The following is a 24,635-nucleotide window of genomic DNA, read 5'->3' on the forward strand; positions in this document are numbered from 1 at the left end:
CTTGTTCTGCAGCACGTAACCACACTACTGCTTTTGTAGCAGAAAGTAAGGACAGAAAAACCACAAGTGAGTTATGGTTCAACAAAGAGAACACAAAGCGCACGTTGTTTTCTAATAAAGTCAATTCTGTTCGCAGGCAGACAAGATAAGAATCAATTTTCTAGGTAACAAATGCGGTTGTTGCTGAGACTTCCACCAAAATCAGCTTCAGGCTTTACCGCCCTTAAACAGGAAAACACACTTGAACATCCATCATTTGCATCAAGCAGGTGCTGAATTTAACGAGCAGCGTGGTTGTCCGTCCTTTCAAATGAACATCAGTTACACAGGGAGTTTGTTTGGCCACAGGACGTTAGGAAACTCAGGTAACAAGCTGCTGGAGAAAGGAAAACAGTAACCTCTGCTCTGACTATGAGGTCAAAGATTTATGACTCATTCAAGCCCAAACAGTTTTCCAGTGATGTGCTCGTGTTGTACTTTCCCTGCTTTCTTTGAAAGTTAGTGGGGATTAAACTGGTATTAGCTCCCACATATTAAAAATAACAAAAGGAGATACAGTTTGCTTAAAAGCAAAAAACAGCTGCACAGAGAAGAAAACAGACCGAAAAACAAATTTTGTTCACAACATACTCCCAGTTTGTTTGTTTGTTTATGTGATCAGGTGTGTAGAGTGGGGTTATCTTAACAATCCTTTAAATTCAGCTTACATCCACAGACGTGTTTAAACTGAATGTAATGATTTATTGGTCAAAAATAGACAAAAATATTAAAATTATAAAGCTACAATCTTACAAGTATATGTATAAAAATTACAACGTGTCACCTCCTCTCTGGTTTAAAGTTTTAAAGTTAATTCAGCAAACTTCATTATACAAATTGTAATCAAATACAGTGTAAAACGGCGCTTGTGTTGCTGCTACTAATGCAGTAAAGTAAACCTGCAGCATCACTGCTTTGAAAGTGACCAATCACATTAGGACCCCTCTTCCTTTGGGCTCCGCCCTCCAAACTGTCAAAAGTCAAGTTGATTCAGGTCTGCAGAATTCAGCTTGGACAGCAGAGTTAAGCTTTAAGAATTAAGGTAATATGAAATGATTTGCTTCTTTAGACATAAATAGAATTTTGTATAATTTCTCCAGCATGTCATTCGCGCCCTAAACCCCTCACCTAGGAACATCCGGGGAGCATCCCATTAAGATGCTTGAACCACCTTTACTGGCTCCTTCAACGCTGAGGAGCAGCAGCTCTACTCAGAGTCCTCCTCGAGTGACCGAGCTGAGTGGCCAGGCCTCAACTACTGGGGTTTGCCCAGGCTAAGCTAAAGGAGCAACTACCACCTGCAATAGAGACCGTAAGGGTCCACGAGCATCAATGTCCTCACATTGCTTTGTGTCCTTACAGAGTGGAAACACTGGTAGCAGAGAGCAACTTGTAGCTACATTATGGGACACGCTCATTCAAAAGACCTCAAGCACACACTTAATTTGTATTTTTATATATATATTACCCAAAAGATTTGATGCGGATGGTTAGATTGAAAAGTTCACTGCCCACCATGGGACCCTGTACTTTTGATGACTGGCAAGATTTTTCATGCAGCGCTCCACTTTCCCTTCACTGTTGCACAATTGCAAAACAGAGCTATTCATGGCATATGACCTTTTTGGTGGGTTTTGTTTTTTTCAATTTATGTCTTGCTAAGATGGTGGTAACAAGGTCATGTAGTGATAGCTAATAGGTCATGTCATATTAAAAGGGTTTTTGGGTTTTTTTGTTTTTTGTTGTTTTTTTTTTTTTAAAAAAGGGGAGTTTCTCTTTATCTGACTTGTCTCCTTCCTTCCTGTGGAGAAAAAACTGCATCTGACTCATCAGGTTTGTTGGACTACAGATGACAGAAAACTGTTTTTAATCAAGTTTTATTACCAAGTAAGAGAACTGTTGATTTGGTTGCTAAAAAATACAGAATAATGATGTGAATAATGTGAATAATGAAGCATGTGAAAGGCCCAAGTAATCTATCATGCTTACATGACAGCGTTACCTTGGGGCTTTCAGTTAATTGTAAGAACTTGCACCATCCTTCCAGTTTTAAAATGCCACCATGTAGCATGACTCATGTTGTGTCCACGTCTCAGCATAATATGCAAATACTGAGGCTTCTTTAAGTGAACGAGTGAATACAAGTATTCACATGTCAATGCATGGTGTCAGATGTCTGCTGAGAGACAGACTGGCAGCAGTAATGGAGCTTTACGTGTTTAAAGCCTTCCAATGTGGAAATGAAAGTGTAACTGAGGGGCACAGGGCCAAATCTGATCGCTTCTGACTTTCTGCACCCACATAAGAACGTGGTGGGGATTAGATGCTCCAGATTAGACGCTCGACCTCGATTAAATTAAAGTGCAAGGGCGTAACAAAACATAGGTGGGGGTTTCTTACCAAACTTCACAGGATTTGATCTGCTAACGAGGTCGCCTGACCTTTGAGTTGGAAATCTTTTATTGCTAACAAAGACTGAATACGCCCACAGACAGCTGGCTGAAAATCTTTTATCAGTGGGCTTTCATGTCTTTCATGAGGCTGCTCATGACTCCACCTGTTGGGCTTGTGAAGAAATGCTGCACAGCCTAATCCAGGCCTTTATCAAAAAAGCCGTCTTTGAGTGTGGAACGGCACATTTAACCCTTATAATGAAACAGAGTATGAAAATGTCTGCCAGCACGTATAGGCCTACATAGAAACAGAGCATCTGTAAAGCTGTGCAGGCCAGGTATAACTCATCAGTGTTATAGAGGTCAATGGAAAAAATTATTCATTGAGTCATGTAATATTAATCTTTTTTGTGATTTAACTGGGGGGACAAAAGGATGTGCAGTAAATATCAGTCCTTTTTATTCTTCCTGAAATACACGATTATATGTTTTTTGTGCATCTCATCACAGTTTCTGCTTCAGAAAGGCCTAAAAAAATAAATGTTGTTTTTCTTTTGCACATTTCAGAGGGAAATATTCAACATTTTTATAGAACAGCATCTGTAAAAGTTGTCAAGTTTGCCAACAGAACGTACAAAAAACTCCTAAGTGATATGTTTTATTACCAGTTCAACGATTCTGGTCGCAAATGCTTTACATTTCACTTATACTGTAGTAATAATAATATAATATTTACTAATGATCTAAATATTTGGCAGGTTCATGAGAATATAATTACATGCCGTCTGTTGCTAAGTATACTCTGCAGTGATGGTGGGAAATTTACTCTATTGTATTGGTTACTCTATAGCTGTCAGCCTGCACAACCCAAACATGTCATGGGTAAGTTTACCCAGCATTTTTTATTTTTCTTTATTTAAATAATCCATTTGATTTCAGTTTTTTATGTGTGTGTTTACTTTCATTTGCATGATTTGTGTTTTTCCCCATTCAGGGAGCTCATTTCCTGCTTTATTTTAAGCATTACTCAGTCTTTGTTTTAAGTTTTGCTTCCTGTGTCTCGTCTTCTGTGATTCAGTTCAGCTGTGTGCCGTTGTAAACAGCCATCTCACCTTCTCCAAACACATATAATATATATAATTATTGTTTTCCTTTGTCCTTCATCAGAGCGTTTGTTCACCTTGAAGTGGTTTCCTCTATGTTTATGGTTTATAGTTTCCCAGTTACCCCTTTTAGACTTTGTATTTTTTCCTTCCTGGATTTTGCAGCAGTCCATTAATAAATGACTCGCTTTAGGTTCATCTCTGCCTACAGGAGAGTATGCATCTTTGCAACTCACAAACCCTCACAATGAAGCATAAAACAATATCATGTGATAATGTTTTGGACAGTTTTTATAACACACTATTAATCCTGCATAAATGCTAATAATGATCTTCAGAGGTTTATTTTTTTAGATCATGATCACCAGCACAAAAACCTAATTTCCACACAACAAATATGTTTTTAGCTGACATTGTGTTGTTGACAAATGCACATTTTGTGTTACTTTCTACAAACAACGTGTTAATTGAGCTAAGTGACTGGCTGCACAGGCCACGTGGGTCGCTCATCAACTTTTCTTTTTTTTTGTTTTTTGGTAAAGAGTCCAAGATGACCATTCCTGATTTGCATTAAAAAATTTCCCCGGGGAAAATACACTTCTTAACAGCTACTATGCAAAACATCAGATCCCTGCTATCATTTTTATCAATGCAAAAAATAAATAAATAAAAGCTTAAATCACTCTTAAGATCTGTGTATTTTTAGGCATTTATATAATATTTCCTTTTGTGGGGTCACTTTCCTTTTCCGGTACTATTTCTTTGTGAATATGGATTCTAGGCAGTGTAGCTCGAGTCAACATGACACTTAAAGTCCGGAAAATATCTGGACGCTCGATCACTGACAGTACACTCGGAGGTTTGTAAAAACCACCACTTGTAGGGAAAGTACTGATATTTTGATAACAACTTCTCTCATATATGAGGAACAGAATATTATTTAAAGCAATTCAAATCAGGTAAACTCTTTCACCGATATTAAAGGAACAAAAAATGATTTCACAGCATCAGTCAGATATTTCCCAGTTAGGACATAATGTACCAAATCCAAATTAACTTTATTAGAAAGACCGAGATTCTGTAAATAATAAAGCTGAAATTTGTGATGTTCCCAAAATAATTTTTAATTACTCATATTTATGTAAAGCAGCCAAAGATTGTATTGTATTGTATTTGATTTATTTTTCATGAAATTTTTACATAAGTTTTAGTGAGTTTTTTCCTTTTTTGATCAGTTGAGATGGAATGATCTGTGTGTTAAACCACTGACCAATCACAACACTTCTTTATCCTCAATCCAGTCAGTAATAATAACATTAATGATAGGTTGGGTTGCATTCTTTTTCTTACCTAAGGAAGTTTACATATTCACCATGGCTGAAGTCAAAGTCAGCCATCTATTTGACAATCTATGTCCATGTATGAATACTTTACTTCAAAGTAGCTTCAGGATAAAGGGTGAGATCAGCCATCTCCCACCCGTCACCGCTTTATTCATCCCTCTGATACTGTGTCATCATCTTCTCCCCACACGGTTTAATATAATATTTATTATATTTTGGGGCCTGAAAATTGATGGCTTTTACAAAAGTAACCAGTTGAATTTTCGGTCAGTCAGTGAGAGTCACACACAGACTTTAGGGACAATGATTTTCTTGTTAAAGTATTATATAAACTACGGGAGCAGCACTCTTGTACAGTCTCCGCTTTACTTTTTACTTCCTTTACTTCACGTCATTTGGAGTTTTTTGTTTGTTTGTTTGTTTGTTTGTTTTTTTAACCACTGTTGTACATAAAAATGTTTGCACTGTCTCAAAGTACACTGTGTGCCTGTGGCGCTGTTACTTCAACTATGTTCTTTATTTATTAGACTACCTTTTTCCCTTTATCCTACTTCTGTAACCATCGAGGAAAAAACCCCACGGAATTAAAGATAAACTACATCACCCAGAAGTCAACGTGAACCCGCGCATGCTCACTTTGAGTCGGCTCACGACGCCGATTTTGTTGTGGCTTACAGCACGTCTGTCTGGTCTGAAAGCGCAAGTAAATATATGTTGCAGTGATGTAGCGAACAGGAGGAGGACTTTACCCTGCTGTGATTGGCTACAGTCAGCTAATGTTCCACTCTTCCGGCCTTTACGATTGATTTTTAAACCGCTGCTAGCAGCTAAGCTAGCCAACGAGCTAGCAAAACAAGCCGCAGCGAACCTGCGATGCCCTGCTGTTTGTCCCTCTCGTCTCGGCCCGCTGCCCTTCGACTCCACCAACACAGCCAGCCACAGTATTGCGTGCGGTGTTGAGCAAACCCCTGTCCTCCTCATTCTCCTTATGCTGTTGTTGCTGCCGGACGTCCAGCTACGATGTGGCAGAGTGTCGGGCTCACAGTGCTGGTCATTGTGGCCGCACTCATCTGTGCGCTGCTCTTCATGCTGTTTGGTAAGTTTATATGAGAAAACCTTCGTTAGTCACGTATGTAAATCTCTTAATTGGTGTCCCAACGTTATGTTAAAGGGTCTGGTGTTTTGTTGGTGGTCATTCTCGGTGGCTAACTTGGCTAACAAAGGGCTATAGCAGCTGGGTGTAAAGTAAGAGACTCTCATAATGAAAAGTCTCCTTTAAAAAAGGCAGAACTACTCCTTTAAAGTCTCCCTGCGTGCCTTTCTATTTTTATCTACTGCCTCCTTCGCTTTACTAACTGTGGCTCATATGATCTGCAGACTACAGGGAACTACAGGGAAGAAAAATGCTGTTTGCCTCATTCTGGATTTTCTTATTTAGCTCACACTCACTTTTATGTGTGTTTACCTTAAACTTAAACTCATGTGCCTACTACTGCAGCCTTTAACTCATCAAATGTTAAATTAATCAACGACTATTCTGATAATGAATCGCTTTTAAAGAAAAAAACTAAAATTCTTTCAGTAAGTGTGAATTTTCTCTTGTTTCTTGTCTCCTCTGTGAGTTAAGAAAGGCCAAGAAGTGCCTTCAACTGCCGAAAAATGCATAAAAAGCACATGTATATGAAGTAGGCTGAATCTGATTTTCAGGAGTTTGCAGACTTTGCCTTACATTAAAGTTTTAAAAGCTGTTTTTTCACCTGCTGCTAAAAAGCCCTGCAGAGTTTTAATTCAGGATCCTTTGAAGAACATATTGCTCTGTCTGCTCCTTTAGTAAACGCTACACCACTCGCCTCCTTTTAATTGTACAATAGAAGTTTGAAAAAAGGCTTTTGTGTGTTTGAGTTAAAAATTTTTACTCTCAGGCATCCCCACTCAGGTGACCCCTCACACGTTGGGGTGAGGCAAGGTCTCAGAGTGGGTAATGTCCCCCGCCTTTTTTTCACACCTAGGAAATGTGATGAGGCACGTGATTAATAGTGGGTCAACAGCCCTCTTAAGGGACAACCCCCACTGGAGTATAAATACCTGGGACTCTCCACCATTTGGTTTTACAACTGAAGAAGCCTCTCAGATGAGAGGCGACACCCCATCACGAAACTTCAAGATATTCAAGGAAGCTTTTATTGTCATTCGCATCATGGGGTGGAACGAAATTATGTACAGACGGTCCCGGAGCGAAAAGAAACAGGATAATGAAGAAACAGTCCAGTCGCTTTCTTTCCAAACTCCTTAGGATTACTATGACCTGAATGACTGAGGACCTATACATACTTGCTACAACAGTTAGTTTTTAGGACTGTTTTTTTTCATACACTGTCAGCCCTTTTTCTTAGGTAAACCTTGCTAAATTAAGCGGAACCAACCTTTGCATTTAGAGCTGCCTTAATTTCTCGTATCTGACTTGAAATTGTCAGAGAACTGCTACAGATTTGCAGATTTGACGTCCACAACGTGAATCCTCCGTTTCATCACTTCAAGGAGCTCTGTTGGCTTTAGATCTGGTGACTGTGGCATTTATGTAAGGCTCAGTTGGTGTTAAAGAGCCCAAAGTGTGTCAGTGAAATCTCCCCACACATAATGTGTAGTTCTCAAACCATGTGTCAGTGTGTAAAGGCATATGATAGGCTCATTAGATATTTGCATTTACACTTTTTTTCTTTTACCTCTCAGGTTGGTATGTAGTCTGGCAGCTCTTCCTGTCCAAGTTCAAGTTCCTGCGTGAGCTTGTCGGTGATGCCGGCACCCCGCAGGCTGAAAGTCAACCGTCCGAACCCAAGAGCGAACGTACAGCCGGCGCCCCGGCGCGAAATCGACCCCGGAGTGCACGCCAAAGAGTCGCCTTTCCAGAAAGCGCCTCGTAGAACATCCAGACGACTGCTGCTTTTCCTCCACATCTTCACATGAAACCTGTATGCGATCATCAGATATTTCCCGCTCACCTGACACTACACAAGGACCTCGTGGATACTCGCTAGTCATCCCTCCACCTCCTCGCTCTCACAGGACACTTTATACTGACCAGGCAGATCTCCTGGCTTCAAAGGGAAAAGCCATCGACGTACATAACTGTCCATTTCTTTATGTAAACTGTTTGTATGCTTGAAGAAGCAGCAACATCATGGTCCTCTGGTTATCTGTAGTAGTGATGCTGTTTCCTGCCACCGGTGTGGAGTGTTTTGATTGTGTATTTTTTAGCAGAAGAACGCACTACTTTGAAGAAAGTAGGCAGAGAACTTTTTAAAGAAGAACAGGAGAAAAAAAACTGAACAGAGATTTGTGCAACTGACAGCTTTCTTTATAACATGACGTGCAATGAAAGGAATGTCTTTGCTGAGTGTACAGTGAACGTATTATGGACTTGCAGTAGCATCCATGAGGTAGAAGCGGTTTCACCCAGTAGATAATGCCCAAAGCCTCTGAGGAAGTTAACGAATGATGAGGCTTCATTCCAGCTGTGTAAAATGTGACCTTTATTTCTTCTATCATCTTCTTTTATACTTGAAGAGGCAGGAGAAAGTTTCGAGGAAATGATGTTGAAGAGCAGAGTAGTTAGCAGAAAACCTGCCTGAGTGATGTCTGAACCTCCCCGCCCAGATCCCCGTGCCTCTGTCTGTATTAGTGCCTGTCTAGATGGCATCCACTCTTAATCGATGGCCTCCTTTTCGTATTAAGTAGCTTCATGTCCGCTTCAGGGCAGATCAAAGCTGACCAGGGCCTAGTAGATATTTATGTAATACAATTCTCCTACATGTAATCCTTGCACCTTTTTACGAGCAGTCATTTTTTCTTCTTCTGTGTAGCTTCAAATAAATAATGCCATAAATATATGTGGAGCTCTTCCCTGTTTGCCTCTTTTCTTTGGAAATGTTGCTCATTTAGAGTTCAAACTTCTAATGAGCTTTGACAGAAAGTTCTCAGTGAAATAAATACACACTACACAAAATATCTGATTCTGGAAACATGGATGACCAATGCATTTAAAAAAAAAAAAAAAGATTCGTAATCATTAATTCCTTTCCTCGTGAAGTAGGTGTAAACTCGTTTCTGTTTTCTGAGCACAGTGGTTTCTGTCATGCATCAGAAGTTAATGCGGATGATCAGCTTACTAGCCTTGGAAAAATCTAGAACCTATTCTAATCATCACACTGTCTTTATTTATATATACACTGAAGTGTCAAAACTTATTAAGGGTGCAGAGGATGTCAAATGACATGTTTATGGAATAATGTGTATAATCAGATAGGATTAGTTGTAATGTCTGTAAAATTTAAGACACAATTTTCTCAAATATGTATAAAAAAATTAGTTTTTGTCTTCATATTTCAGTAATTCATTTTTTTCTAAGTCATATCCTCAGTAAGCTAAAGAGCCTACAATATTAGAGAGAAAACAATCCCCTCTGAGCAGCAGTTGGTGACCGCAGAGAGGACAAACTCAATTTTAACAGGAAGAGGCCTCCAGTAGAGCCAGGCTCAGGCTGGGGGAGCCTTCATCGGCGGCGACGGGCTTGCTGGGCTTAAGCCTGGGTTGCTGTTTCAGAAGCCCAGGATCTTCGAATTTGTTTCATAGTTAGATGCCTGACTGACAACTGTATAAAACAAAAACGACACAATATTTGAAGCACATAGCGCACAGTTGTAAATCCCCCCTAATTTTGGTATAATTCAAGCTCAGACACTAGGCGACTGAGCACAACACTAACAAATGTGAGTGAGGGGGGAGAAGCTGCTGCCTGCGAGTTTGCTGCAGACAGAGTAGAGCTTAAGTTTGACCAGGTACCAAAGCAAATCAAATCCTGACAAAGATGAGCTAAAAGGAGCCAACACAGAGCAGCAACCCGGAGATGAGGTGGGATTTTGCATGTTTGCAGTTGCAGAAAACATAGCAGACCACTGTCCGTCTGCCCCATCAGCACACTGCAATAAAAGAATGAGGAAGCTGGCCGAGAACAGGACGACTAGAAAGAGACCGAGTCATGTAGAACGTTTTATAAAGATCACGTGGCTCTGTTTTGTAGCACTCTGACCTTTTGTCTGATTAGCCACAGATATATCTGAAGGTATTACTCATTGTAGTGTGGAGATGAATTTGAATATGCACTTTCTGCTGTGCATTAAATCATTTCAGTGTTTGGCATTTCACTATTCAAAATTAGAATAATTAATTGTCTGTAAATAATATTGTTATGAAGGCTAGATGCATTTCCAGGAGTGGGGATTTATTTTTCTTCTTATCCAAAGTCTTTAATCTTGAAAACTGCATGACACACTGGCAGGCAGAAAAGACCATTTGGTGAAAATATCAATTCTGGGGATCTGGAACACGGAGAGTAGAATATCTAAACAAATGCAACCAGCTAACCTCAAACACCGGTTATACTTTGAGTATCTCCCGTGTTTTTCACACATACAGAAAGACATTACTGTGACATCCACTTCAAATTGAACTACAGGGCGATGCTACGATACATGATATTGAGACACACAATTCTAATCTGATATGACATTCTTAGCAAATTTACAGCAAATAGAACAAAGCACAAATTCAAAGTTTTTTTTTATTTTTAATTTTTATTTTATTTTATTTTGTGGTTTGGTGCTGTTTCTGAACTCAAAATGTCCTGTTGTAATTGGACATTTTGAGCTAAGAAACAGCACCAAACTCCAACAACACTTCCCTCATGGTGCTTTATATTGTAAGGTCAAGACCCTACAATATTGCACAAAAAGTCCAACCCCCTAGAGCAAGCACTTTGGCGACAGTGGGAAGGAAAAACTCTCTTTGAAAAGAGAGAAACCTCCGGCAGACCCAGGCTCTGGGATGGGGTGGCCATCTGCCTCGGCCAGTTGGTGATGAGGGAAGGAAGTTGGGAGAAGAAGAGGGGTTCTTTTTAACCACCTGGTTTTAAAATAAAATTTAGATGCCCAATTTCAATGAATATTTTAAGCCACTTTAAGAGTTTTGCCACATAGTGGCATGCACGTGTCAGTTCAATTTTAGCGTGCACACGAGAAAGCCCTAAAGATGATGTTTTGGCTCCTCAGTTTGGCGTGTTTTTTGAAGGTTTTGACGATTGCTTCGTCAACCACTGGGTTGCTTGACTTCAATAAGAGTGCTGGAGAATCCCACCTGTCATGGAGTTCGTTGTACACTGTCAGGGCGAGTTGTTCAATGTTCTCCAAGGACATTTTGTAGTTTTTGGACAGAATTTTGTTCCAGATCTTATGGGAAAGCTTCTGTATAATAAAATCTGATGTTCCTGGACGCCATGTTGTCGTCTCATTTTCTTGGCTCATAGCGTGCATTACCAGATCTTTAGTGACGTTTTTCACCACTTCCTTGTACTCTTCTCTGTGTTTAGAGACACTGAGGACTCTTCTTGGTAATGACAACAGCTTTTCGGTGAAGGCTGGGACAGTAATATTATCAAGCTGTTCCCTCAGATTAAAAATCAAATATTTTTCCTTGCAGTTATGTGCTTTGGAAAGATTCTTGAGAATGGCCTTGTCTAGATTTTTCAGCCGTTTTGGGGACAGATCCAAATGTTTCTTCTCAACATCAGGCCAGATTTTCTCAATCAGGCGATCGCTGATGCAGTCGGGAGTGAGGCGCTCTGTGAAGAGCTTGTATTTAGAGGAGACTTTTTCTATGGCCTGAGAAACCACCGACTGGATCAGTCTGTTGACGCGCAACTTATCCTCCATTTTCAGTGTTTTCTCCAGTGTTGATGTTTCAGCCTTTGTCTCCAGTATTTGGTTGGTCTCATCTGCACTGTGATACACCTGGAGGGTTTCTGATGAGGGCGACTCTGGGGTTGCCGTCTCTACTGTCTCAGTCTTTGCCTCCGCTAATTCTTGGGTCTGCTCGTCCAGAATTTTCTGAATTTCTTTTGTGTCCTTCACCACTTTCTGCTCTTCCAGGACTTTACTTTCTTCCTCCAGCACTTTCTTCTCCTGCTCCAGATTCTCTCTGTGTTTTTTCTCATTCCACAGAGTGTCTGCCAGAGAGGCCTGGTGTTGCTGAAGCTGTGCGAGCTCAGCAGACAGACTTTCCTTCTCCTGTTTCAGGATCAGGATTTTGCTGTCACTCTGCCCAAGCTGCTCTTTCACACAGTTCATTTCAAGGTCAAAGGCGATGGTCTGTTCCTCCTTTTCTTCTCCAGCTTGGATCTTAAATTGTTCCAGCTTGGTACCCATCAGGGAAATTTGGGCCATCAGCTGTTTGATTTGCTGTCTGGCTGTCTTTGAATCCTCTTTTAAACGTTTATTTTCGGACAGAGCTTTTAGGAAGGCTTTCCTAACCCGAACAAGGTCGTCCACTATACTCTTTGGCAGCGTGCACACAACTTTGGGATTCTCGTGTGTCTGAAGCTGTGCAGGTTCGGGAGACAGACTGTCCTTCTCCTGTTTCAGGGTCAGGATTTCGCTGTCCCTCTGCTGAAGCTGCTGTTTCAGACGGTTCATGTCAAGGTCAAAGTTGTTGGTCTGACCTGAACAAGTCTGATCCCCTTTTTCTTTGGTGGCGCTGCTCATTTCCACTTTGCGTGACACTGATTCATCAGTGAGTTCTCCAGCTTGGATCTCATACTGGTCCAGCTCAGCACGCATCAGGGAAATTTGGGCCATCAGCTGTTTGATTTGCTGTCTGGCTGTCTTTGTATCCTCTTTTAAAATGTTATTTTCAGAGAGAGTGTTTTGGAAGGCTTTCCTCACCTGAATAAGGCTGTCCAGTGTACTCTTTGGCAAAGTGCACACAAATTGTGGGTTTGCTTTTTGGTTGCTCATTTTTGACATTGAAACAACGCTACGGTGTTACAATGAAACAGATATTCAGATATGACTGAGGGCAGCAGAACAAAAGTTCATCCAGTGAATCGCTCGTGACTGTAAGAAACGTGCTTGTCCTGTGTGGGTCTCACCTGCTATTTATAGAGTTGGGTTGACTGTGATGTCACAAGCCTGATTCTCTTGCCTTTCATCTTTGAAACAGGCCCCGCCCACAACAACGTTCCCCATTGTCTGATTGAAAATAGGTAACGCCCACAAAGAACAGAGCTTCTGACGTCATGGCTCGATTAATTTGCATTTTGGTCACTTCATTGAAAAAAGAAAAAACAGTCTGATAAATTTTACTGAGGTACTGAAAACTTATTGTTCCCTTTTGAGAGCATCTTCTTTAGGTGTTTATACCTTAGCACGTTACAAGTTTCAGTTAATTTAATAACAGACATCCAGTTCACTTTATTTGTTCCCTTCTTCCCCTATGGCAGACTTACATTTCAGTTCCTTAAAAATACTATCCCTTAATGTACGAGGTATTCGTGACAGTACCAAAAGAAAGTCCATTTTCATTTTCTGTAGACGGAAAAATGCTGGTTATTGACTGATAATGACTGATATTTGCATCCTCTGTGCTGTGTGGTGCTGGAAGATGAGCAAACATCTTCCTGATTTTGTGATACAGCCCATGCACGCTTTAATCACAGCTGCCTGTGTTATTGCAGTTTACGTCCTCGGTCTAATACTTAAAGTTATTTATTATAAAGTCTTCCATCCAAATCCTGACAAAGATGAGCTGAAAAGGACCAGCGCAGAGCAGCAACCTAAAGATGAGATGGGATTTCGTATGTTTGCAGTAGCAGAAAACATGCCAGTTAACCTTCAGTTAACCAAATATCCATATAAGGTTCAAAACAGGGTCTTAAAATGTTGTTTCTTTGTTTCCATGTATGTTAAGACAACAATGTTATTGAGTAATTTTATGTTATTTCTTGTGCTATTTCTTTTGTTATCTGCATGTTATCTGCATGTTATGTGCACTTGAACCTGTTAATTTTATTGGTTTGTGTAGTTACATATTGTGGTCGCGGGGGGAGCAGTGCTTAAGGCTTTACCTGCAGTTTCCCCAAAAAAACTTACCAAGAAATGCATCTTGGGACTTCCTGTTTACTTTTATTTGTGGATGTGGATCGGATTGTTGTGAAGAAGTTAAATTGTTGGTAAGGAATTGTTAAATATGCACATAACTCGTTGAAACATATTGGTATAATTGTAGTGCAGTGGTAAAACATCAGTATTTTAACAAGATGATGTGTTTCTGAAATGGATGATGCAAAGGACCTGTATGTGTATGAGCGGCTATTTTCTGCATGCAAGGGATAAGTTGTGAGCTGTGTGCTGCAGTATTCCAAGTGAGCTGAGATTGCTGTGGAATATCAGTGTTTATAGAAAATGTATGTAACACTTCCACTTTTTTTTTTTTAAAGGAGCCTTGTGTGATTTAGCTCTTTGTATTTTGTTCTGCACAGACAGAGGCCACTGCCGTATTTTTGTGTTTTGTATTTTATTTCATTTCCTTTCTTCCTCATATTGTGCCGGCACATCTTTTTTTAAAAATTGTTTATTCTGTTACTTGGCCACGTTACCTCTCATGTTGTCAGTGTTCAGTACAAGTCCACATGGCTGCTGTTTGACAAAAGTAAAGGTCAAAGGACATTTTTGGTTATTGACAATAAAAACTGCACATTAAGAACCCCAGTGTTTGTGTCCTGTGTGGCTAACCATTTTCCAGGCTACACTCATCTTAATGTGGAGATGAATTTGAATATGCACTTTCTGCTGTGCATTAAATCATTTCACTGTGTGTCAAACCATTTCAACATATCAGTCATTAAATTAAAGGGGAAATGAGGAATGAGCTGTTTTGTATTATTACTATTGTTTTTGTTGTGATATATTTGCATATTTATTTTTTGTATATCTGTCTATAAACTCAGCATCAACTTAACATAAATAATATATTTATTTTTGGGCTCTATTTGTGTTTCCTGTGTTTTATTCAAACATTCGGCCTCCGTAGGCGAAGCAATTCTGATTAGCTTATTATTTATCATGCTACAGTCAGGCGCCCTGGTCCTTCACCGTGTTACACCTATTCTACATCAGTGAATTGCATGCAAAGGGAAGATGTGTCCAGGAGAGAAGCCAGCATCACTGAGTCAGATCAAAAAATGACCACAATCAAATGATCCCCCCTGTTCCTTAACCTTATGTCCTGTTTCTACATGGACTGATCTGCTGCTCAGTGTCCTTTTAAATCCTGTTTATCAGTTTTAATTCAGATGTGTCAGTCTGAGGGGGAACACAATCTAAACAAATTTAAATAAAACCAGGTTGAAGGCTTTCTATTGATTTTTGTTTATATTTTTCCAGAACTTAAAAGGCCGTCACACTGTTTCTCATCTCGTCTCACTGCCCTCGCTCCTTTCGCCTCCGTGCTGCCCTGCTTCATCTTCGCCCACTTCATCTGCACTTGGCTGGTTTTATTCTTCTTCGTTAGCGATTCAAGACGAACTTCATGGAAAGTCGTTGTGGAGAATGGTTTTATCGAGCCGCTTGTCATTGCTGTGATTCCTTACGTTACATACTGATTTGGTGAGTAAATGTTTACTGTTATTCAAACTGCTTTTGTGCCTTCTCTCAGTTTAGCACCAGATTTATGATCTTGCTAGCTAGCTAGTGTTAGCCTAACGTTGCTGCTGCCTCTCGGCTCCTGTTACTTCAAATTAACCCCACAGTTTTAAAAAGTGAAACTTTATTTTGATTAATTGAAATAGAAAAGTGAGCAGCTATTATATAAGAGCCCAGAAGAAACCTTTTCGAAAGGTGCAGCCGTTAAGGTTGGGGGCTTGTTTTTAGTCCATATAAAACTTTCTAACATATGAACCGTTTATTCTTAACCCCTGTATTTATTTGAATGCTTTGAGGCAGCTTTTGAACATCTGTGGCATCTATTAATGTCGAATCTAGCCTTTAGCCATAAGCAAACTGCTTTTACATTTAACAAACATATCTGTGTAATTACATTTTAAACAATAAGAAGAAGAACAACAACAGTATTTGTTTTGTTAAAACATGTGTTTAGACACATTTTTTGTTGTGAAAGTCCAAAGCCATAAACCAGATTCGTGACTTGCTAAATGGTTAAAGTCTATGTTGGCTTTATAGCTTCTTCTATATTCTAAATAATGAAGCTAAATCCCACTGTTGAATCATCAGAACATGTTGGGGTTGCCTGTGTCACATATAAACACTGCCATATGTTTTATCTGGTAATTGTGCTTATTAGAGACTTTATATATTGAAAGTTAGCTTTTAACAAGCGTGCAATGATTACATTTAAGTTAGGTGGTCTTTTCTTTAAACACATCTCTTTAGGCCTAAACTAACAGTGTTAATGCCACAAATTCAGACACAGTAATAGAGGATTTTAGTACTATATGTGCTAGTCTAATTTGGTTGTATGAGGTCTACTACATTGACCTTCTGTGTTGTAAGTTATAACTGCTGCACAGCCATTAAGGATCAAATCAGTTTCTAAATAATTTTCTTGTTTTTTCTCCCTCTGCTTGCTTCTTATGGTCTTTGAGGCTCGGGACCAGCACTCCCCAGGTTACATCAAACCCTTACAAGTCTGTAAGAAGAAGCAGTTGGACAGAAAGTCTTTAACTGAGTGGTAACTATTTTGGTTTTCCAATATATTAATAATTGTCAGTGACATTTATATTAATCAGGCTGAGCTTTAATTATACTTTAGATCAACCTGTTTTACTTATTGTTTCATTTGTGCTTTGGTTTGGGGAAATTGTTTCTTTATTGATCTTTTCCTGTCTTCTGTTATTAGACTTGAGACCTGATTGCTCTATGCTGTTGCTGATGACTCCAGTTAATCCTGAGAGACATGTTGTGTAAGTGAATACAAAGACAGTTTAGTCTGCACAAACTTAGTTTGTGGGATATGATCAGTCCACACTGTCCACACAGTATATAGTTTGCAAGTTTTTGAACAGTGAAATTTGTTTTGTGCCCAAATCATTCTGCAGATCATCAGAATGAAGGTTATTGGCTGTGTTTGCTTAGCCATTTTTAAAAAATATGCTTTCATGACATGAATATGTTTCGGTTGGTGGTCAGGGCTGTCCAGACTGACAAGTGGGACATTACTGGGCTTAAGCCCGGGCTGTTGTTTCAGAAGCCCGGGGTTTTTTGGAGTGTAATTTGTCTCATAGTTAGATGCCTGACTGACAACTATATAAAACAAAAACTATACAATATTCGAAGCACATAGCGCACAGTCGTAAATTCCCCCTAATTTTGGTATGATCCGAGCTTGGGCACTAGGCGACTGAGCACTTACGCATGTGAGCGAGGGGGGAGAAGCTGCTGCCTGCAAGTTTGCTGCAGACAGAGGAGAGCTTAAGTTTGACCAGGTATGTCTCTACCAGCTTTGCACATCTAGAGACTGAAATCTTTGCCCATTCTTCTTTGCAAAACAGCTCCAGCTCAGTCAGATTGGATGGACAGCGTTTGTGAACAGCAGTTTTCAGATCTTGCCACAGATTCTCGATTGGATTTAGATCTGGACTTTGACTGGGCCATTCTAACACATGGATGTTTTGTTTTAAACCATTCCATTGTTGCCCTGGCTTTATGTTTAGGGTCGTTGTCCTGCTGGAAGGTGAACCTCTGCCCCAGTCTCAGGTCTTTTGCAGACTCTAAGAGGTTTTCTTCCAAGATTGCCCTGTATTTGGCTCCATCCATCTTCCCATCAACTCTGACCAGCTTCCCTGTCCCTGCTGAAGAGAAGCACCCCCAGAGCATGATGCTGCCACCCCCATATTTGACAGTGGGGATGGTGTGTTCAGAGTGATGTGCAGTGTTAGTTTTCCGCCACACACAGTGTTTTGCATTTTGGCCAAAAAGTTCCCTTTTGGTCTCATCTGACCAGAGCACCTTCTTCCACATGTTTGCTGTGTCCCCCACATGGCTTGTGGCAAACTGCAAACAGGACTTCTTATGGTTTTCTGTTGTGTGTGTGTGTGTGTGTGTGTGTGTGTGTGTGTGTGTGTGTGTGTGTGTGTGTGTGTGTGTGTGTGTGTGTGTGTGTGTGTGTGTGTGTGTGTGTGTGTGTGTTCCAAAATGATTAACCAGGATCAAACCATGAAAGAGTGGTTTGGGGAGCAGGAGGCATCATTTTCACACTTGGATCATCAAGTCCATATTTTGACCCCTTTGAGAATCTTTGGGATGTGCTTCATCAGTGCAAGATCTTGGTGAGAAATTAACCTGACTGTGGATAGACTGAAGTGAAGCAAAGGCATGGTGCCATCAAAGCTGGAGAAGATCCAAATTTCACTTTTCCCTTGTCCCCCCACAGTTTAAACACAAGGTGGCAGTGTTGCACTGATAGAAAACAAACCAACAGCAGAAGCGCCCCAGCTTAGATTCTACTTTACTCAAGTATTTCTATTTACTTAACTGTATTCTGCAGAAAACATGCCAGTTAACCTTCAGTTAACCAAATATCCATATAAGGTTCAAAACAGGGTCTTAAAATGTTGTTTCTTTATTTCCATGTATGTTAAGACAACAATGTTATTGAGTAATTTTATGTTATTTCTTGTGCTATTTCTTTTGTTATCTGCATGTTATCTGCATGTTATGTGCACTTGAACCTGTTAATTTTATTGGTTTGTGTAGTTACATATTGTGGTCGCGGGGGGAGCAGTGCTTAAGGCTTTACCTGCAGTTTCCCCAAAAAAACTTACCAAGAAATGCATCTTGGGACTTCCTGTTTACTTTTATTTGTGGATGTGGATCGGATTGTTGTGAAGAAGTTAAATTGTTGGTAAGGAATTGTTAAATATGCACATAACTCGTTGAAAGATATTGGTATAATTGTAGTGCAGTGGTAAAACATCAGTATTTTAACAAGATGATGTGTTTCTGAAATGGATGATGCAAAGGACCTGTATGTGTATGAGCGGCTATTTTCTGCATGCAAGGGATAAGTTGTGAGCTGTGTGCTGCAGTATTCCAAGTGAACTGAGATTGCTGTGGAATATCAGTGTTTATAGAAAATGTATGTAACACTTCCACTTTTTTTTTTTTTTAAAGGAGCCTTGTGTGATTTAGCTCTTTGTATTTTGTTCTGCACAGACAGAGGCCACTGCCGTATTTTTGTGTTTTGTATTTTATTTCATTTCCTTTCTTCCTCATATTGTGCCGGCACATCTTTTTTTAAAAATCGTTTATTCTGTTACTTGGCCACGTTACCTCTCATGTTGTCAGTGTTCAGTACAAGTCCACATGGCTGCTGTTTGACAAAAGTAAAGGTCAAAGGACATTTTTGGTTATTGACAATAAAAACTGCACGTTAAGAACCCCAGTGTTTGTGTCCTGTGTGGCTAACCATTTTCCAGGCTACACTCATCTTAATGTGGAGATGAATTTGAATATGCACTTCCTGCTGAGCATTAAATCATTTCACTGTGTGTCAAACCATTTCAACATATCAGTCATTAAATTAAAGGGGAAATGAGGAATGAGCTGTTTTGTATTATTACTATTGTTTTTGTTGTGATATATTTGCATATTTATTTTTTGTATATCTGTCTATAAACTCAGCATCAACTTAACATAAATAATATATTTATTTTTGGGCTCTATTTGTGTTTCCTGTGTTTTATTCAAACATTCGGCCTCCGTAGGCGAAGCAATTCTGATTAGCTTATTATTTATCATGCTACAGTCAGGCGCCCTGGTCCTTCACCGTGTTACACCTATTCTACATCAGTGAATTGCATGCAAAGAGAAGATGTGTCCAGGAGAGAAGCCAGCATCACTGAGTCAGATCAAAAAATGATCACAATCAAATGATCCCCCCTGTTCCTTAACCTTATGTCCTGTTTCTACATGGACTGATCTGTTGCTCAGTGTCCTTTTAAATCCTGTTTATCAGTTTTAATTCAGATGTGTCAGTCTGAGGGGGAACACAATCTAAACAAATCTAAATAAAACCAGGTTGAAGGCTTTCTATTCAAAATTAAAATAATTAATTGTCTGTAAATAATATTGTTATGAAGGCTAGATGCATTTCCAGGAGTGGGGATTTATTTTTCTTCTTATCCAAAGTCTTTAATCTTGAAAACTGCATGACACACTGGCAGGCAGAAAAGACCATTTGGTGAAAATATCAATTCTGGGGATCTGGAACACGGAGAGTAGAATATCTAAACAAATGTAACCAGCTAACCTCAAACACCGGTTATACTTTGAGTATCTCCCGTGTTTTTCACACATACAGAAAGACATTACTGTGACATCCACTTCAAATTGAACTACAGGGCGATGCTACGATACATGATATTGAGACAAACAATTCTAATCTGATATGACATTCTTAGCAAATTTACAGCAAATAGAACAAAGCACAAATTCAAAGTTTTTTTTTATTTTTTATTTTTATTTTATTTTATTTTGTGGTTTGGTGCTGTTTCTGAACTCAAAATGTCCTGTTGTAATTGGACATTTTGAGCTAAGAAACAGCACCAAACTCCAACAACACTTCCCTCATGGTGCTTTATATTGTAAGGTCAAGATCCTACAATATTGCACAAAAAGTCCAACCCCCTAGAGAAAGCACTTTGGCGACAGTGGGAAGGAAAAACTCTCTTTGAAAAGAGAGAAACCTCCGGCAGACCCAGGCTCTGGGATGGGGTGGCCATCTGCCTCGGCCAGTTGGTGATGAGGGAAGGAAGTTGGGAGAAGAAGAGGGGTTCTTTTTAACCACCTGGTCTTAAAATTAAATTTAGATGCCCAATTTCAATGAATATTTTAAGCCACTTTAAGAGTTTTGCCACATAGTGGCATGCACGTGTCAGTTCAATTTTAGCGTGCACACGAGAAAGCCCTAAAGATGATGTTTTGGCTCCTCAGTTTGGCGTGTTTTTTGAAGGTTTTGACGATTGCTTCGTCAACCACTGGGTTGCTTGACTTCAATAAGAGTGCTGGAGAATCCCACCTGTCATGGAGTTCGTTGTACACCGTCAGGGCGAGTTGTTCAATGTTCTCCAAGGACATTTTGTAGTTTTTGGACAGAATTTTGTTCCAGATCTTATGGGAAAGCTTCTGTATAATAAAATCTGATGTTCCTGGACGCCATGTTGTCGTCTCATTTTCTTGGCTCATAGCGTGCATTACCAGATCTTTAGTGACGTTTTTCACCACTTCCTTGTACTCTTCTCTGTGTTTAGAGACACTGAGGACTCTTCTTGGTAATGACAACAGCTTTTCGGTGAAGGCTGGGACAGTAATATTATCAAGCTGTTCCCTCAGATTAAAAATCAAATATTTTTCCTTGCAGTTGTGTGCTTTGGAAAGATTCTTGAGAATGGCCTTGTCTAGATTTTTCAGCCGTTTTGGGGACAGATCCAAATGTTTCTTCTCAACATCAGGCCAGATTTTCTCAATCAGGCGATCGCTGATGCAGTCGGGAGTGAGGCGCTCTGTGAAGAGCTTGTATTTAGAGGAGACTTTTTCTATGGCCTGAAAAACCACCGACTGGATCAGTCTGTTGACGCGCAACTTATCCTCCATTTTCAGTGTTTTCTCCAGTGTTGGTGTTTCAGCCTTTGTCTCCAGTATTTGTTTGGTCTCATCTGCACTGTGATACACCTGGAGGGTTTCTGATGAGGACGACTCTGGGGTTGCCGTCTCTACTGTCTCAGTCTTTGCCTCCGCTAATTCTTGGGTCTGCTCGTCCAGAATTTTCTGAATTTCTTTTGTGTCCTTCACCACTTTCTGCTCTTCCAGGACTTTACTTTCTTCCTCCAGCACTTTCTTCTCCTGCTCCAGATTCTCTCTGTGTTTTTTCTCATTCCACAGAGTGTCTGCCAGAGAGGCCTGGTGTTGCTGAAGCTGTGCGAGCTCAGCAGACAGACTTTCCTTCTCCTGTTTCAGGATCAGGATTTTGCTGTCACTCTGCCCAAGCTGCTCTTTCACACAGTTCATTTCAAGGTCAAAGGCGATGGTCTGTTCCTCCTTTTCTTCTCCAGCTTGGATCTTAAATTGTTCCAGCTTGGTACCCATCAGGGAAATTTGGGCCATCAGCTGTTTGATTTGCTGTCTGGCTGTCTTTGAATCCTCTTTTAAACGTTTATTTTCGGACAGAGCTTTTAGGAAGGCTTTCCTAACCCGAACAAGGTCGTCCACTATACTCTTTGGCAGCGTGCACACAACTTTGGGATTCTCGTGTGTCTGAAGCTGTGCAGGTTCGGGAGACAGACTGTCCTTCTCCTGTTTCAGGGTCAGGATTTCGCTGTCCCTCTGCTGAAGCTGCTGTTTCAGACGGTTCATGTCAAGGTCAAAGTTGTTGGTCTGACCTGAACAAGTCTGATCCCCTTTTTCTTTGGTGGCGCTGCTCATTTCCACTTTGCGTGACACTGATTCATCAGTGAGTTCTCCAGCTTGGATCTCATACTGGTCCAGCTCGGCACGCATCAGGGAAATTTGGGCCATCAGCTGTTTGATTTGCTGTCTGGCTGTCTTTGTATCCTCTTTTAAAATGTTATTTTCAGAGAGAGTGTTTTGGAAGGCTTTCCTCACCTGAATAAGGCTGTCCAGTGTACTCTTTGGCAAAGTGCACACAAATTGTGGTTTTGCTTTTTGGTTGCTCATTTTTGACATTTGAAACAACGCTACGGTGTTACAATGAAACAGATATTCAGATATGACTGAGGGCAGCAGAACAAAAGTTCATCCAGTGAATCGCTCGTGACTGTAAGAAACGTGCTTGTCCTGTGTGGGTCTCACCTGCTATTTATAGAGTTGGGTTGACTGTGATGTCACAAGCCTGATTCTCTTGCCTTTCATCTTTGAAACAGGCCCCGCCCACAACAACGTTCCCCATTGTCTGATTGAAAATAGGTAACGCCCACAAAGAACAGCGCTTCTGACGTCATGGCTCGATTAATTTGCATTTTGGTCACTTCATTGAAAAAAGAAAAAACAGTCTGATAAATTTTACTGAGGTACTGAAAACTTATTGTTCCCTTTTGAGAGCATCTTCTTTAGGTGTTTATACCTTAGCACGTTACAAGTTTCAGTTAATTTAATAACAGACATCCAGTTCACTTTATTTGTTCCCTTCTTCCCCTATGGCAGACTTACATTTCAGTTCCTTAAAAATACTATCCCTTAATGTACGAGGTATTCGTGACAGTACCAAAAGAAAGTCCATTTTCATTTTCTGTAGACGGAAAAATGCTGGTTATTGACTGATAATGACTGATATTTGCATCCTCTGTGCTGTGTGGTGCTGGAAGATGAGCAAACATCTTCCTGATTTTGTGATACAGCCCATGCACGCTTTAATCACAGCTGCCTGTGTTATTGCAGTTTACGTCCTCGGTCTAATACTTAAAGTTATTTATTATAAAGTCTTCCATCCAAATCCTGACAAAGATGAGCTGAAAAGGACCAGCGCAGAGCAGCAACCTAAAGATGAGATGGGATTTCGTATGTTTGCAGTAGCAGAAAACATGCCAGTTAACCTTCAGTTAACCAAATATCCATATAAGGTTCAAAACAGGGTCTTAAAATGTTGTTTCTTTATTTCCATGTATGTTAAGACAACAATGTTATTGAGTAATTTTATGTTATTTCTTGTGCTATTTCTTTTGTTATCTGCATGTTATCTGCATGTTATGTGCACTTGAACCTGTTAATTTTATTGGTTTGTGTAGTTACATATTGTGGTCGCGGGGGGAGCAGTGCTTAAGGCTTTACCTGCAGTTTCCCCAAAAAAACTTACCAAGAAATGCATCTTGGGACTTCCTGTTTACTTTTATTTGTGGATGTGGATCGGATTGTTGTGAAGAAGTTAAATTGTTGGTAAGGAATTGTTAAATATGCACATAACTCGTTGAAAGATATTGGTATAATTGTAGTGCAGTGGTAAAACATCAGTATTTTAACAAGATGATGTGTTTCTGAAATGGATGATGCAAAGGACCTGTATGTGTATGAGCGGCTATTTTCTGCATGCAAGGGATAAGTTGTGAGCTGTGTGCTGCAGTATTCCAAGTGAGCTGAGATTGCTGTGGAATATCAGTGTTTATAGAAAATGTATGTAACACTTCCACTTTTTTTTTTTTAAAGGAGCCTTGTGTGATTTAGCTCTTTGTATTTTGTTCTGCACAGACAGAGGCCACTGCCGTATTTTTGTGTTTTGTATTTTATTTCATTTCCTTTCTTCCTCATATTGTGCCGGCACATCTTTTTTTAAAAATCGTTTATTCTGTTACTTTGCCACGTTACCTCTCATGTTGTCAGTGTTCAGTACAAGTCCACATGGCTGCTGTTTGACAAAAGTAAAGGTCAAAGGACATTTTTGGTTATTGACAATAAAAACTGCACGTTAAGAACCCCAGTGTTTGTGTCCTGTGTGGCTAACCATTTTCCAGGCTACACTCATCTTAATGTGGAGATGAATTTGAATATGCACTTCCTGCTGAGCATTAAATCATTTCACTGTGTGTCAAACCATTTCAACATATCAGTCATTAAATTAAAGGGGAAATGAGGAATGAGCTGTTTTGTATTATTACTATTGTTTTTGTTGTGATATATTTGCATATTTATTTTTTGTATATCTGTCTATAAACTCAGCATCAACTTAACATAAATAATATATTTATTTTTGGGCTCTATTTCTGTTTCCTGTGTTTTATTCAAACATTCGGCCTCCGTAGGCGAAGCAATTCTGATTAGCTTATTATTTATCATGCTACAGTCAGGCGCCCTGGTCCTTCACCGTGTTACACCTATTCTACATCAGTGAATTGCATGCAAAGGGAA

At 39.9% G+C, this 24,635-nt stretch overlaps 1 protein-coding gene and 1 long non-coding RNA gene across 5 annotated transcripts; both read left to right on the plus strand.

Annotated features, from left to right (window-relative positions):
* The first annotated feature begins 5,483 nt into the window (after nucleotides 1-5,483).
* On the plus strand, nucleotides 5,484-8,765 carry smim13 (small integral membrane protein 13). Its single transcript, XM_082522523.1, has 2 exons — nucleotides 5,484-5,974; nucleotides 7,609-8,765. The coding sequence occupies exons 1-2, from the start codon at nucleotides 5,899-5,901 to the stop codon at nucleotides 7,797-7,799; spliced, it is 267 nt and encodes an 88-aa protein (XP_082378649.1). The 5' UTR covers nucleotides 5,484-5,898; the 3' UTR covers nucleotides 7,800-8,765.
* Nucleotides 8,766-14,766: 6,001 nt separating this feature from the next.
* On the plus strand, nucleotides 14,767-19,190 carry LOC309699583. 4 transcript variants are annotated; one of them, XR_014274401.1, is made up of 4 exons: nucleotides 14,767-15,371; nucleotides 16,367-16,452; nucleotides 16,621-18,049; nucleotides 18,154-19,190. It is a non-coding gene; the product is annotated as an uncharacterized lncRNA (long non-coding RNA). The 4 variants fall into 4 exon arrangements; XR_014274402.1 differs by having other exon boundaries at nucleotides 14,770-14,934; nucleotides 15,150-15,371; nucleotides 16,621-19,190; XR_014274403.1 differs by having other exon boundaries at nucleotides 14,774-15,371; nucleotides 16,621-16,684; nucleotides 17,928-19,190.
* The last annotated feature ends 5,445 nt before the right edge of the window (nucleotides 19,191-24,635 follow it).

Source organism: Aulonocara stuartgranti, assembly GCF_965226115.1.
Source record: "Aulonocara stuartgranti genome assembly, chromosome: 22".
Classification (NCBI taxonomy): domain Eukaryota; kingdom Metazoa; phylum Chordata; class Actinopteri; order Cichliformes; family Cichlidae; genus Aulonocara; species Aulonocara stuartgranti.